We start from the raw sequence: 16,844 nt of genomic DNA, 5'->3' as shown, positions 1-16,844 counted from the left end.
ATTTTCTACTGAAGACCTTCATAAATCTAACTCTATGACTGAAAAAAAAAAAGCATCTTTTATATAAGTGAAATTGTGTGTCTGTCTCCTACGATTTAGATTCCTAACTACTCCCACATTTTGCGGTGCAGTTTAACCAAAAGCGGGTATCTTATAGTCGTGATTCATATCGAGCCCTTCTGGGTATTAGCGTGCGTCTACGATGAGTCTACGATTAAAAAAAATTTACCATCATATTTTTCCATTTTAATGCATTTTTTTGCTTTTATATAAGGGAAGTAACTCTCTAAAAATATCTACGATGTGTCAACGATTTAAAAAAATTTACCTTAATTTTTTTTTCAATTTTTAATGCATTTTTTTGCTATTTTTTGGCTATAACTCTCTAAAAATGCTTATATAGTTATTTCCTTACAACCCGAGCAACGCCAGGTGATACTGCTAGTATATATATATATGTATGTATATATATTATGTATATATATATATATGTGTGTGTGTGTACACACACACACACACGCACATACATATACATGTATGTATGTATGTATATATATATATATATATATATGTGTGTATATATATATATATATGTATGTATATATATATATGTATGTATATATATATATATATATATATATATATATGTGTGTGTGTGTTTACACACACACACATACATATACAGACACATATATACCTAAACCACACACATGCGCACACACTAGGGTCAGCTTCAAAGTTCATAGGCTGACCAATATACTCTGATGGGATGTGACCAAATGATGTTTATTCTCAACACAGCCCCCTCTTTGTGGTCCACACACTTCTCCCATCGGTGTTGCAGGGCATCTCAACAGAAATACGGTAACAAAACAGTTGAGCAGAAAAACAGATAGAATATCTGTGCCGGATATGGCCAGTTTAAGTGCTAAAGGGTTAAACAGTCAGATGTCAGTTCAACTGGAATGAAACAAAGCAGATATTATAAAGAAAAAGTTGAAATGAATGCAAACAAGATTTCACAGCTCTAGCATCTCTCCTTCGTAGTCAGCCAATGGAGTTTTCCATCCAGCCTCATGTGGGCTACATGTCTACTACAGAAATTCTTCTCTTCTCTCCGACCAGGCTATCAGATGTTGCTACACATCGCTGGTCACAATGCGCTTCGCATTGTTTTAGCCTCCAAATGACGCCACCCTGCTGGCTAAGCGAGCAGGCCAACAGAAGAAAGAATGAGAGAAATTTGTGGCGAAAGAGTACAGCAGGGATCGCCACCACCCCCCTGCCGGAGCCTCGTGGAGCTTTAGGTGTTTTCGCTCAATAAACACTCACAACGCCCGGTCTGGGAATCGAAACCGCAATCCTACAACCACGAGTCTACTACCCTAACCACTGGGCCATTGTGCCTCCACACTACAGAAATAAAAACGGTAAACTGTAAAATCCAACTTACTTAGACTGCATCATCACATTGAGTCTGAGGTTGACGGTTCCGGTCGTTTCCGTTCGGAATCCAAATTTACTCAAATGATTTCCCTAAAAGGTAAAAACAACATGGAATCAAAGAACGAGAATTTCGTTGTTGCCGAAGTTACAAATTCTTCAAAAATTTCACAGTAATTAGCTTATTGGAACAGACTCATCATCGTTGTTGGTTTAATGTCCACTTTTCCGTGCTTGCATGGGTCAGATGGAACTCTTTGAGGCAGAGTTTCTATGGCCAGATATCCTTCTTGTTGCCAAACCTTAACTGTCTCCAAGGAACGTCATTTTTTTCCCCCATGGCCAGATATTCTCACAGAGTATTGGGAATGAATGACACTGCTTGTGTAACAGGGACACTCGTTTACAACTATTACATGATGCCAACACAAGGAGACACAAACACACAAAGACACACACACACATAAGCAGAGGTAATGGTGCCAAATAAGAAACCCTGGTGCTGGCACCACATAAAACCACCCGTTGCTGGTGCCACATAAGAAACACCAGTCCTGGTGCCACATAAAAAACACTGGTGCTGGTGCCACATAAAAAGCACTGATGCTGGTGCCACATAAAAAGCACCAGTCCTGGTGCCACGTAAAAAGCACCCTGTACACTCTGTGAAGTGGTTGGCATTAGGAAGGGCATCCAGCTGCAGAAACCATGCCAAAACAGAGAATTGGAACCTGGTATGACTCTTGGCCTTACTATTTCTTATTTCTTTATTGCCCACAAGGGGCTAAACATAGAGAGGGACAAACAAGGACAGACAAAGGGATTAAGTCAATTACATCGACCCCAGTGCGTAACTGGTACTTATTTAATCGACCCTGAAAGGATGAAAGGCAAAGTCGACCTCGGCGGGATTTGAACTCAGAACATAGCAGTAGACGAAATACCTATTTCTTTACTGCCCACAAGGGGCTAAACACAGAGAGGACAAACAAGGACAGACAAACGGATTAAGTCGATTATATCGACCCCAGTACATAACTGGTACTTAATTTATCGACCCCAAGAGGATGAAAGGCAAAGTCGACCTCGGCGGGATTTGAACTCAGAACATAGCAGCAGACAAAATACCAACGAGCATTTCGCCCGGCGTGCTAACGTGTCTGCCAGCTCGCCACCTTTGTTCTTGCCAAACCATCCAACCCATGCCAGCAAGTTAAACCGATGTTAAATGATGATGATGATGATGATGATGGTTCTCGCATCATCACTTCTTACTATATTTATTTACATTTGGGTGAAATTATTATTATTATTGAAGATTCATCACCAAAACTGTCTCACCTGGAAAGTTGAAGGAACACCTGTGTATGTCGGGTCCTCAAGCTCCGGAGAACCACCAATGAAAAACCTCCGCAGCTCAGCCAAAACTGAAACCCCCGTGGGTCTCCAGCAGTTCAAAGTCTCCTTGTGGACACCTGCAATAAATGTCAGGGTTAAAATTAACTTAGCTCTCTTCGACACTTTGGTACTCTTGACAAAGCTAAGCACAGCATGGTAGACCAACAACACGGCTATTAACAGAGCACACATGCAATCACATACTGCGGAGTATCTTTCATCTTTTACTTGTTTCGGGCATTGGATTGTGGCCATGCTGGGGCACCACCTTAAAGGGTTTGAGTCAAACAAATCAACCGTAGGACTTATGTTTTTTAAGCCCAGTACTTACTCGATATCAATCACTTTTGCCAAACTGCTAATTTATCGGGATGCAAATAAACCAACACCGGTTGTCAAGTGATGAGGGGAGGGACAAACATAAACACACACACACACACACACACACATATATATATGATGGGCTTCTTTCAGTTTCCATCTACCAAATCCACTCACAAGGCCCGAGGCTATAGCAGAAAACACTTGCTCAAGGTGCCACACAGTAGGACTGAACCTGGAACCATGTGGTTGGGAAACAAGCATCTTACCACACAACCACTCCTGTGCCTATATATTCTTTTCTTCTTTTACTTGTTTCAGTTATCTGAATGCGGCCATGCTGGAGCACTGCCTTAAAGAGCTTTTTAGTTGAATAAATCAACCCTAGGACTTATTCTTTGTAAGCCTAACACTTATTCTATCAGTCTCCTTTGCCAAACTGCTAAGTTACAGTGACATAAACACACCAACACTAGTTGTCAAGCAGTTATGGTGGGACAAACAGACACAAAGACACACACACACACATACATACATACATACATACATATATATACGAAGGGCTTCTTTTCAGTTTCCGTCTGCCTAATCTACTCACAAGGCTTTGATTGACCTGAAGCTACAGTAGAAGACACTTGCCCATGCTGATGGTGATGGTGGTGGTGGTGGATGGTAGATGGTGATGGTGGGTGTAAGAGGTGGGTGATGGGTGATGGTGGTGCTGCTAACACTGGTGGTGTTGTTGTTGGTGGTAACGCTAGTGTTGGTAGTGCTTATACTGGTGGTGGTGGTGGTTGTGGCATTGGTGGTGGTGGTGGTGGCGGTGGTGGTGGTGTTGGTAGTGGCAGTGGGTGATAGTACTGATGGGTGATGGTGGCGGTACTTGTGATCCTAATGGTGGTGATGGTGGTGGTGGTGGTCTTGGTGGTGGTACTTGTGATCCTAATGGTGGTGGTGGTGGTGGTGGTGGTGGTGGTGGTGGTGGTGATGATGATGGTCATACAGGGTGTATTTGTGAGTTGCATTAGAACACAGAGTGTGCGTATAAACATGTTCTGTCTACTGAATTTCCATCAACCACAAGAATATGATACCAGTAATTACCTGTTTGGGAAGGTATAACATAATGTGTGTAACCTTCTGTACGATAGCGGTGCCAGGAATCCATGGAAAGAACTTCGATGTATAGAATTGGTAAACTGGGCAACTTTTCTGCAACAAACAAACAGTTATGTGTGTATACATAAATATATATATATATGTATGTATGTATTGATATATATATATATATATACACACACATATATTTACATGCATACACACTCATATTAAACAGTGAGAACACATACTCAACACTGCATTGGTAGATAAATATTCTTTATTTGTAGGTTTACAGGGCAACCAACGGTTTCATGTGCAGAGATCTTCACAATTGCTCAAGCATGCTATGTGGAAATGTTGGTAGTCAGAGACAAGTACCAACATTTCTATGCAGTATACTTGAACAATTGTAAAGAAGCCTTCACATGGAACAGTTAACTGCCTTTTTAACCCACAAATAAAGTGTATGCATATATATAAATATATATATATTATATATATATATATATATATATATATATATATATATATATATACATATATATATATAGGGGGAGAAGAGAAAGAGAAAAATGCAGAGAGATAGATAGTTATACATATGAGAGAAATGGTACTCCATACTTGTAGTAAAGCTTATTTATTTGAGGGAATATGATGAGTAACACAAACACCTCTCAGCGTTTCTCCCTACATTGTAAAAGGGGTGTGTTGAATTATTCAAATTGCTTGATTTTTCACTGGTCTGCTTTGGTCATGTGACGCAGCATTACTGCAGCATAGAACAATCCAATTTTTGTTCCATGCCCTCACACAGCTCTTCAAATCACCAAACAGAAAGTCTGAGATCCTATCGTTCTGCCACCAAAAGACAAAGTTTCTACTATCAACATTCAAGATCCAGACAGGATAGACTCCCCTTAATGGGTCTGGATAGACTCCCCTTAATGGGTCCGGATAGAACAGTCTCTTTTGTTATAAGTCAGTTCACTGCATAAACTTGTAGTAAAAGTAAGTTTGTCACTGTCAACCACGGAAAATCAATATGGGTGGTGTTCTTCCTAGATATGTTGGACAGATCTACAAATTTATGAAATGGGCATAGTTTACGTAAATTTTGTAGATTTACACAACCATCCAACCCATGTTACTGTAAAGATGTAAAAAAAAGAAAATGAAAAACATGCATAACAATGATAGATTTTTATATAACACAATTTATGCACATTTCATAAATTTGTAGATCCATCCAACACATGTTACTATGAAAACATACCAAAAGATAAAACAAACACAGCAGTGACATGTTTGTGTGATGACTGCACGTTTTGTAAATTTATAGAACCATCCAACCCATGGTACTATGAAAACATCATGTGATCACATGATCAACCAAACTATCAGACAGTGTTATACATCACTGGTCACAATGCGCTTTGCAGTGTTTAAACTTTTGAACGATGTCACCCCACTGGCAAGGTGAGCAGGACAACATTCCCTCTAATCAGAAGGTTATTCCATCCCAGGGTTACCCACTTGCAGCGGAGTAGAGTGGAGCAGCGTGGAGGGAAGTATTTTGCTCAAGGCACCACTCATCGAACCACACACCAAACTAAAAGAACAAAAACACAAACAATTGCAGAACTAACACTTTCATATTCTTTTATTTGTTTCAGTCATTTGATTGCGGCCATGCTGGAGCACGCTTTTCTAGCCGAACAAATCGACCCCAGGACTTATTCTTTGTCAAGCAATGATAGGGGGACAAACAGACACACATTCATATATATATATATATATATATATATATACAAGAGGCTTCTGGTTGGCCTGAGGCTACAGTAGAAGACACTTGCCCAAGGTGCCACACAGTGGGACTGAACCCAGAACCATTTGGTTGAGAAGCAAGCTTCTTACCACACAGCCACTCCTGATCACAATATTTATGTAGAGTTTTGTAAATTTGGAGAACTGTCCAACCTACATTACTATGAAAACATACAACATTTTTTTTTAAAAAAGGTAAGCACAAAAGTGAAGGGATTGAAATTTGAAAAAGGAAAGGATTTAAATGAAAGAAATCAACAATGGGGACAGAAGGGGTGGAAGGGAATTATAAAAATTGACAACCAACCATCAGCATCTGTTTGCATCTGTTCCAGTTGATAGAATAATTCTAGGTCAAAGGGAAAACTGTAGTAGGCAACATTCTCCTGTAACAAAGAAACAAACAAACAAATAGTAAAAATAATAATAATAATAATAATGATAATTATAATAATAATAATAATGATAATAATAATAATAATAATAATAATAGTAATAATAATAATAATAATGATAATAATAATAATAATAATAATAATAATAACACACAGGAGCTGGACGAACCCCACAACCGGAATATTCCAACAGATGGCCATCCATGCTCATCACCAAATCATCAAAAGAAAAAGAAGGAAAAATGGTCTAGGAAGATAATAAAGAAGTTCTTGAGGCCTTCTACCATGCCATATATTTCCCCACAGATAAGTCTAGCACTGTACAAGCATACTTAAACTGGAGACAGAAACACCCTGAGGTAAGACCCTACATAGACAGTAACAAGCTTGCCAATGTTAGAAGAAACATTATAAAAAGAAATTACTGACTGAAGTAGAGATTGATCAGGTTAGACAAGCAATATCGGATAAAAATGAACGAAGCTGCAGCTAGAGAAGATAATACAGAGGAAATGATTATAGACCAGCCCAGGGCGGATAAAAACGAAGAGAGGATTGAAAGAGTTAGTATAAGTGATAGGCAAAGTGAAATACGCCCTGAACCAATCATAAACACTAAGACAGATGAGCATCAAATAGATAAAGAAAGTCACACAAATATTGACCCAACAGACTACATGAGCTAAAAAATCAAATCATGATTGAATGGCTGAAAATTAAAGAAACCAGCATGGATGAGCGTGATACACTTCCTAAAATCCGCAACTCTAACCAAAACATGAAATAATTGGTAAAATCCGCTTGCACTTAAGGATATAATTTCAGTTAATGATGTTGATATCACAAACCTCAACCACCTATACTATGCATCCGCGAATCTCAACGATCCTATGTGGTGTAAAGATTAGAAAACGGCAACAGTCCCACAAAAAGCCTTCTTGGCAAGAGCGTCTGCAACAACAAATTAAAATATTTAGATCTGACATTGAATATTTGAAAAACCTTAAGGCTCACAAGATTACCAAACCTACAAAAACCCAAAATTACTGAAAAAATACAATATGAAAACTATACTTGATATTGATGCCATCATAGAAACCATCAAACAAAAGGTATCTGCCAAAGCTGCCCGCATAGCGAGGTATGAAAAGCGTGTTAGATTTTTCAAGGACAACAACATGTTCAAATAACAACCAAGAATTTTTACAGGAAGATAGGAAAAAAAGCGTTTACTGCAGGGTCTGTACCATCAAAAGAAGAAGTGCAGAGATTTTGGAATAAAATCTGGGCAGAAGAAAAAACACACAACGAAAAGGCCCCCTGGATTGACAGAATATCTACAGAAATGGACCCCTTAGAAGAGCAAAAGTGGGAGGGTGTCAAGGTAGAAGATATAAGATCTGCTCTCAGGAGGTCAAGCAAATGGAAGTCTCCAGGAAGGATAAAATTCCTAACTTCTGGCTGAATGCCTTCCCAGAGAGCCATGAACTGCTAACAGAACTGTACATGATGTTTTGCAACACCCTAGTAGGATGCCTCCTTGGCTAGTTAATGGGTTAACATCCTGCTTCCAAAAAGTGAAGAAACAAATGAACCAAAAAACTATAGACCCATAACCTGCTTAACAACTATGTACAAAACACTAACATCTGTCCTGACGGAATATACCTATAGTTTTTTAACAGACAGCAGCATATTCCCTAATGAACAGAAAGGATGTAAACGTGGATCCTACGGCTGTAAAGACCAACTACTCATCAATAAGATGATCTTAGAAGATTGTCACAAACGACACAAAAACTTATCAATAGCCTGGATAGACTATAAAAAGGCTTTTGATAGCCTACCACATAGCTGGATTAGGAAATGCCTTGAAATGTAAGATAGCACCAACTCTGCGAAACTTCTTGACTGTAAGTATGAGATCATGGAGAACCACACTAACTCTGAACAGTGACAGTGAATCCCTAAATGCTGGTGATGTAAAAATTTCGTGTGGCATTTTCCAGGGTGACTCACTGTCACCACTCCTCTTTTGTTTATCCTTAATACCTCTCTCAAAGCTGCTCAATGATGCGCAGTACGGGTATAAAATGTTTGATAAAAATATAAATCATCTCGTTTACATGGATGATTTAAAGCTTTTTGCAAAAAATGATCAACAACTCAAGGGCTTACTAGCGATAGTCAAACAATTCAGTGACGACATCAGAATGCAATTCGGCCTCGATAAATGTGCAAAGGCTACCTTTATCAAAGGAAAAATGACAGAAACATCTAACGTTAACCTTGACCAACAGAATGTCATAAAAGAACTAGACCAGCAGAGAGCTACAAGTACCTAGGGATAATTGAAGGGAACGGAATAAGGCATTCAGAGATGAAGGAAAGGATCAGGAGAGAATGCTATCGAAGAGTGAGAGCAATACTCAAGACAGAGCTGAATGCAAGAAAACAGGATCGAAGCAATCAATGCATTAGCTATACCAGTCGTGACTTACAGTTTCAATATTGTTAACTGGTCAATTACTGAAATATGTCAGCTCGACAGAAAAATAAGGAAACTGTTGACAATGCATAGAATGCACCACCCTAAGGCAGATACAGAACGACTCTATCTGCCAAAAAAAGGGGAGGCCGTGGTCTTTTGCAACTGGCAATAACAATGAAGATTGCTACAATTGGCCTAGACACCTACCTGAAAAACTCTGAGGACTGGATGCTAAAACTTGTCTCAAACATGAAAACAAGAAAGCATCATACTCAGTCACAAAACAGGCAAAGGAATATCTAAGTGAATTCCGAATACAACCAATTTCGGAATTAGAGATAGATATACAAGAAACAAGCACAGAAAAAGCTAGGCGCATGAAAACCCGTGCCAAAACTGCGGCCTTAGATATTCTGAATAATAAATGGCAAGAAAAACCTCTCTATGGCAAATACCCAAAGAGAGCGAATAATGCAGATATCGACAAAGCCCTGACCCATCAATGGCTAATGGCCTCTGGCTTAAAATCTGAAACAGAGGGGTTTATCATAGCAGCTCAAGATCAATGCCTACCAACAAGAAACTACCAGGCCAACATATTAAAGATCAGAAGCAGTCCAACGTGTCGTGTATGCAAGCAACAAAATGAAACCATTGACCATGTGGTCTCCAAGTGCAGTCTTCTAGCGCCTACAGAGTATCTCAACAGGCACGATAGAGCTGCACAATATATTCACTGGGTAATCTGTAAAAACCTGGATTTGCCCCATGAAAAAAACTGGTGGGAACACAAACCACCCCCAGTGCTTGAAAATGACCACATCTCACTCCTCTGGAACTTCACCATTCAAACTGACAGGAAGATAGATGCAAATAGGCCAGACATCATATTGAAAAACTCAAACAAAGAACATGCCTCCTCATTGATATGACTGTCCCAATCGATATAAACGTATCTGTCAAGACCTACCAAAAACTGAGCAAATATAAAGATCTTGAAATAGAAATCAGCAAAATGTGGAAGCTGAAGACTAAAACAATACCTGTTGTCATAGGTGCCCTGGGAATGATAGCAAAAGGGGCTGATAGCTACCTAACTCAGATACCAGGAAACCCAAAAATGGCAGAAGTTCAAAAGATAGTGCTCATGGGAACTGCTCATATCCTACGCAAAATACTCTCTATGTAATCTCAAGGTTTAAAACAAACATAATTTTCGGTTTAAAAAAAAAAAAAAAAAAAAAAAAAATTTTTTTTTTTAGACATTCATTAGTACAACATCCCCACCCCCCAAATATATGGCACACTAGGCATAACAACAACATGAACTTCCAACCCTGTTGTCTCTTGAGGTCTCTGGGTGAGACTTGGAGCCAACTTGTACAAATATAAAGCAAAAGTCAAACATAGAATAATAATAATAGTAATAATAATAATTATAATAATAGTAATAATAATGATATAATAATAATGATAATTATAATAATAATAATAATGATAATAATAATAATAATAATAATAATAATAATGATAATAATAATGATAATAATAATAATAATGATAATAATAATAATAATAATCTGATTGGAAGTGTTATCATGTACATTGTTTTGTCTTGGTATAAAAGATGGGCTACAGCAAATATTCTGCTCAATACCACAGATTTGCTTGTCAGTTGTTTGACCTTAACCAGTTGAGCATGTCCCTTAGTGGCTGACGATATGTGCATCTCTGATCACGAGCAGAAGTAGTGGGGGAGCATCATAGCCATGTGTTGAGAGGGATTCTCTGGGGTTTGAATAATTCACCTCTGGAAACATGGTGGTTTTTTCAACATCCTTAAACAACCTTATTCAGGGACCGTTTGAGCGGGATGGGCTACTCAACCTAAGGAAATTCTAACAGGGCCCCACCTGCAAGGTCATGTGCTGTTTATCTTGATATGAGATCACCATGTCGCGCACATATGGTTGTGATGCATGTGCCTGGTGTACCCTTATCAGACAGGTAGTCATGATGGGTATATTGGGCTTCGTATATTTTACCCCAGTGTCACTTTGATGGCATGAACTGCTCTCTCACTCAATAATTAATAATAATAATAATAATGATAATAGTAAGTAATAGTAATAATAATAATAGTAATAATAATAATAGTAATAATATAATAGTAATAATAATAATAATAATAATAATAATAGTATAATAATAGTAATAATAATAATAGTAATAGTAATAGTAATAATAATAATAATAATAGTAATAGTAATAATAATATAATAGTAATATATATAATATAATAATAATAATAATAATAGTAATAGTAATAATAATATAGTAATAATAATAGTAATAATAATAATAATAATAATATAATAATAGTAATAATATAATAATAATAATAATAATAATAATGAATACCCTGATGCAGTACCAGGCAGTGGCTCTCATGGCTTCTGATCTGAACTGATTGGAAGTGTTATCATGTACATTGTTTTGGCTTGATATAAAAGATGGGTTTTACAGCAAATATTCTGCTCAATGCCACAGATTTGCTTGACCGTAACCAGTTGAGCATGTCCCTTTCATCTTTTTCGGTGTCGATAAAATAAGTACCAGTTGAACACTGGGGTCGTTGTAATCGACTCATCTCCTCCCTCTGAACTACTGCCCCTGTGGCAAAATTCGAAACCAATACTTTACCACAAAAATAGTCAGCGACGATCAAGGGCAACAACTCTTACGATAAGCTAGCTCTATTGCTTCTGAGTTACTTCCCCTATTTATTTTCTCTTTCTCTCTTATAACTGTCGCTGTTATATTCGACAATTATGAATATCAATTTTTTATTTATTTTATTTTATTTTATCTAGTTTCAGCTTACGAGCTGTGGCCATGCTGGGGCACCGATATCTCGTTTTTTTTTGGGGGGGGGGGGTACGTAAGCTTTTAAACATGACAAAAGATAACAGCCATGTGATAAATAGACGTCATATGGTTAATGATACAATCCATTAGAATCATATAAGTTTAGAGGTCTACATTTTTAGGCAAAGTTTTAACCCCTCCAACACAACAGCTTTATCATGCTAATTGCTGGTAAGGACACGGGATTTCGTTTTGCGACAATAAATACGACCAAGTATTTTACACGTTTAAGTATGAATATTGTGCCTTACCTTGTGTTAGCAGTGCAATATTCTCACTTTTAAGTTTATCTCTTTAGATTTTCTATAGAATTCTGAGCCAGCAATGCAAATCACAATGTTTCACAAACGTATATGTTTATGTAAACATTGTGATCAAAGGTAGAAAAATAGGTATATACATATGCGTGTATATGCATATTTCAAGAGTTATTGTTCTCTCATTGGTATCATATCCAACCCATCAACTACCCACTAACACGTGATCAAAGGTAGGAAAATAGGTGATGCCTGTATATACATATTTCAAGAGTTATTGCTCTCTCATTGGTATCATATCCAACCCATCAACTACCCACTAACACGTGATCAAAGGTAGAAAAATAGGTGATGCGTGTATATACATATTTCAAGAGTTATTGCTCTCTCATTGGTATCATATCCAACCCATCAACTACCCACTAACACGTGATCAAAGGTAGAAAAATAGGTGATGCGTGTATATACATATTTCAAGAGTTATTGCTCTCTCATTGGTACCATATCCAACCCACCAACTACTCATTAACACATTGCTTAAATATCCATTAAGTTTAGTGGTTTAACATAGTTGGATAGACCAATTTTACATATTAAATACATTCCTAGCAACTGGTACATACATAAGAATTAAAGTTCACCATTAAATTCTGCCACAGCCACATGGAGCTTGGGTGTTTCGCTCATAAACACACACATCGCCCGGTCTGAGATTTGAACCTGCAATCCCTCGACCGCAAGTCCACTGCTCTGACCACTAAGCCATGTGCCTCCATGATCTTGATTGTACTGGTTTCAAACCTTTTGGCACAAGGCCAGCAATATCAGGGGACAGAGGAAGTCAACTACATCGACCCCAGTATTCAACTGGTACTTATTTTATTGACCCTTGGAGGGTGAAAGGAAGTTGACCGTGACGGAATTTGAACACAGAGCCTAAGTCAGAAGAAAAAATACTGCTAAGCATTTTTCGTGGTGCAGTGATGACTCTGCCATCTCTCTACCTTACTTGTCTTGAAAATATCGGTTTCAGATATTTGGCACAAGGCCAGCCATATTGGTTAGACATGTAAAAGCACCCACTACACTCTCGGAGTGGTTGGCATTAGGAGGGGCATCCAGCTGTAGAAACACTGCCAGATCAGACTGGAGCCTGGTGCAGCCTTCTGGCTTCCCAGACCCCAGTTGAACCGTCCAACCCATGCTAGCATGGAAAGCGGATGTTAAACGATAATGATGATGATGATGATTATTGAGTGAGAGAGCAGTGCATGCCATCAAAGTGACACTGGGATAAAATATATACAAAGCCCAATATACCCATCTTGACTACCCGTCTGATAAGGGTACACCAGGCACATGCATCACAACCATATTATTATTATTATTATTATTATTGAGTGAGAGAGCAGTGCATGCCATCAAAATGACACTGGGATAAAATATACGAAGCCCAGTATACCCATCATGACTACCCGTCTGATAAGGGTACACCAGGCACATGCATCACAACCATATGTGTGCAACATGGCGATCTCATATCAAGATAAACAGCGCATGACCTTGCAGGTGGGGCCCAGTTAGAATTTTCTTCAGGTTGAGTAGCCCATCCTGCTCAAAAGGTCCCTGAATAAGGGTTGTTTAAGGATGTTGAATAAAACACCCATGTTTCCAGAGGTGAATTATTCAAACCCCAAAGAATCCCTCTCAACACATGGCTATGATGCTCCCCCACTACTTCTGCCCAGACCCCAGTTGAACCGTCCAACCCATGCTAGCATGGAAAGCGGATGTTAAACGATGATGATGATGATGATGATGATCCACCCCCAAAATTCAACTGGTACTTATTTTATTGACCCTTGAAAGAACGAAAAGCAAAGTCAGCCTTGCTGGAATTTGAACTCAGAATGTGAAGATGATTGGAATACCACTAAGCATTGTGTCTGGCATGCTAATGCTTCTGCCAGCTTGACGCCTTACTGGTCTTGATAATATTAAGTGTGATTATAATAAAGGGCTTCAACGGTACACTAGACAACGACACACAACTGACCTTGCCTTCGACTTTGGTCTGACATGTTTGGGTGACCCAGGAGAGTTCTTGTGAAGGGGGAACACTCCAGCCTGCAATTGGATAAAAATAAAACAAATCAAAAGATATAAACAGGATTTGTTTGCTGGAAGCATTTTGCCTGGAATACTAACGATTCTGTCTGATCGATTCCTTAATAATTCATCAATAATAATAATAATAATAATAATAATAATAGGAGTGGCTGTGTGGTAAATAGCTTGCTAACCAACCACATGGTTCCGGGTTCAGTCCCACTGCGTGGCATCTTGGGCAAGTGTCTTCTGCTATAGCCCCGGGCCGATCAATGCCTTGTGAGTGGATTTGGTAGACGGAAACTGAAAGAAGCCTGTCGTATATATGTATATGTATATATATGTATGTGTGTATATGTTTGTGTGTCTGTGTTTGTCCCCCCTAGCATTGCTTGACAACCGATGCTGGTGTGTTTACGTCCCCGTCACTTAGCGGTTCGGCAAAAGGAGACTGATAGAATAAGTACTGGGCTTACAAAGAATAAGTCCCGGGGTCGATTTGCTCGACTAAAGGCGGTGCTCCAGCATGGTCGCAGTCAAATGACTGAAACAAGTAAAAGAGTAAAAAGAGTAATAATAATAATAATCCTTTCTAATATAGGCACAAGGCCTGAAATTTGTGGGGAAGGGGTAAGTTGATCCCATGAACCCCAGTGTTTCACTGGTACTCAATTTATCTCACTGGTGCTTAATTCATTGGTAATAATAATTATGATGATAATGACGATAACGATAATAATAACCCTTTCTTATTTTGGCACCATGCCAGCAATTTTGTAGAGCAGGGAAGACAATTCCATCGACTTCAAACGGATTAAAGGCAAACTGACGTTAAAAAAAATGGAAGAAATACAATTAAAGCATTTTGTTCGACGCACTAAACATTCTTCCAGCTCACCGCCTTAAAAATTACCAATAATAATTGTTTTATTCATTTATATAATTGTATTATTCATTTACATTGAATAGAGACAAAATTTTAATCAAAGTAAAAAGCTCGCTACAAGGGACGTAATCTGAAACTAACCGCAGTTGTCGCCCTTGGTTTTTAATTAATGACTTTTTAATAACAGTTAACAATAAACTGTTAAATATTAATACATTTACTGATACTAACATTAATTTAGCTAATACCATCCAACCCTCTAGAAATATCAATAACAAGGTTATTGTATCTGAAGTCAATTCCAATAAAATTAAGTTTATGTCAAGTAACTCTAAGATTAAAAATTCTATATACCAGTGTATAATCAGTACTCGTAATAAAGTACGATTTTACATTGGAAGCACATCGTTAGAGTTATCTAAAAGAATTTCTATCCATTACTCAACATTTAGGGATAGAAATAAACGGAATAGTACAGGTCTCAGCAAACTGATTTGGGATTTAAAATACCACAATGAACAATTTCATTTAGAATGGTTGATCCTCTCAATTTCGATACCTTATGACAAAGGCAAGGAATTCTGTCTTCTCTGCAATTCTGAGCTATTTTTCATTATTTTTTCTAAAAAACCCCCCGTAAACACGGTTATAGAGCGAGCATACAGGTGTAAACATTGGCAAAAACACACCTTTAGTGCATATAAGTAGTCTCTATCATTATATATAACTTAAACTTTAATTTCCTTTATATTTAACATTCACTATTAATATCCCTACACTTTCTGCAAGCTACTTCTGACATATATAACGTTTTTTTAAACAATATTAATAGCGTTCAGTTAATCGCTATACAAATCCATCATTTTTTGCTAAAATGTCTTATTGACGAGTTTCGCTTTTTTCACTTTCCCGAGGAGAAGATTGCATTGTTTATACCATTTATTCTTTTGAATAGTATCAGTGGAATTTTCGAAACATGTGTCGAAAGTAAAAATATTTGATTACACCTGCGTTAAACTCCATTTATTTATTCGTATATTATACAAAAAATTCCACGTAAACACGAAGTTTCTACCTTTATAAACAAGGAGTTACAACCTCTTTACTTGTGAGATTTTTGCTACCTTGGTAACTATTTATTTATTATTTCCATGTTAATTGTTAACAAGGTAAAAATACACTCATCTATTTATATATATATATATATAAAAAAGGAAATGAAGAACATGCTGACAAAATAATTTAAGTAATTTAAGTAATTTAATTAGGTGAAAGTTCTTTTTACCAGTTGCACATTTGTTATGCTTATCAAAAGATATATTTTTAAGAGAGATAGAGTTCCTTTCTGATAGATTTTTTCCTCTTATCTTTTTAAATATATATATATAATCCCTCCCCCTTTTTTCTTCTCTCTCTGTTTTATTTTTTTATTCTCTCTCCATTTTTTACCTCTTAATTCTTTCTGCCGAAAAGCATAGGCTTGAAACATAACAGACTTTTCCATTCTTTCCAAGTGTTAAACTAATACACCTGCTTGTTGGTCCTTCACCTGTCTTCATCTTTTGTTTTCTGTAAATTTGAACTATATATATACATATATATATATGTGTGTGTGTGTGTGTGTGTGCTGGTAGGGTGCTAAGAGCACCATCCGAGCGTGATCGTTGCCAGAGCAGCCAACAGGCTTCCGT

At 37.6% G+C, this 16,844-nt stretch overlaps 1 protein-coding gene across 1 annotated transcript in view; it reads right to left on the bottom strand.

The window, feature by feature from the left end:
• LOC115230082 (Meckel syndrome type 1 protein homolog) overlaps positions 1 to 16,844 on the bottom strand; it is a 57,068-nt gene that overhangs the window by 14,585 nt on the left and 25,639 nt on the right. The window contains exons 8-12 of the mRNA XM_036499498.1: positions 14,215 to 14,285; positions 6,395 to 6,473; positions 4,267 to 4,374; positions 2,785 to 2,918; positions 1,454 to 1,536 (exon numbers count right to left, since the gene is read on the bottom strand). Coding sequence (XP_036355391.1) covers positions 1,454 to 1,536; positions 2,785 to 2,918; positions 4,267 to 4,374; positions 6,395 to 6,473; positions 14,215 to 14,285 — 475 coding nt within the window. The remainder of the gene's footprint in view (positions 1 to 1,453; positions 1,537 to 2,784; positions 2,919 to 4,266; positions 4,375 to 6,394; positions 6,474 to 14,214; positions 14,286 to 16,844) is intronic.

This window comes from Octopus sinensis, unplaced genomic scaffold, assembly GCF_006345805.1.
Source record: "Octopus sinensis unplaced genomic scaffold, ASM634580v1 Contig14435, whole genome shotgun sequence".
NCBI lineage: Eukaryota > Metazoa > Mollusca > Cephalopoda > Octopoda > Octopodidae > Octopus > Octopus sinensis.
This window is presented reverse-complemented; position numbering and strand designations above follow the sequence as displayed.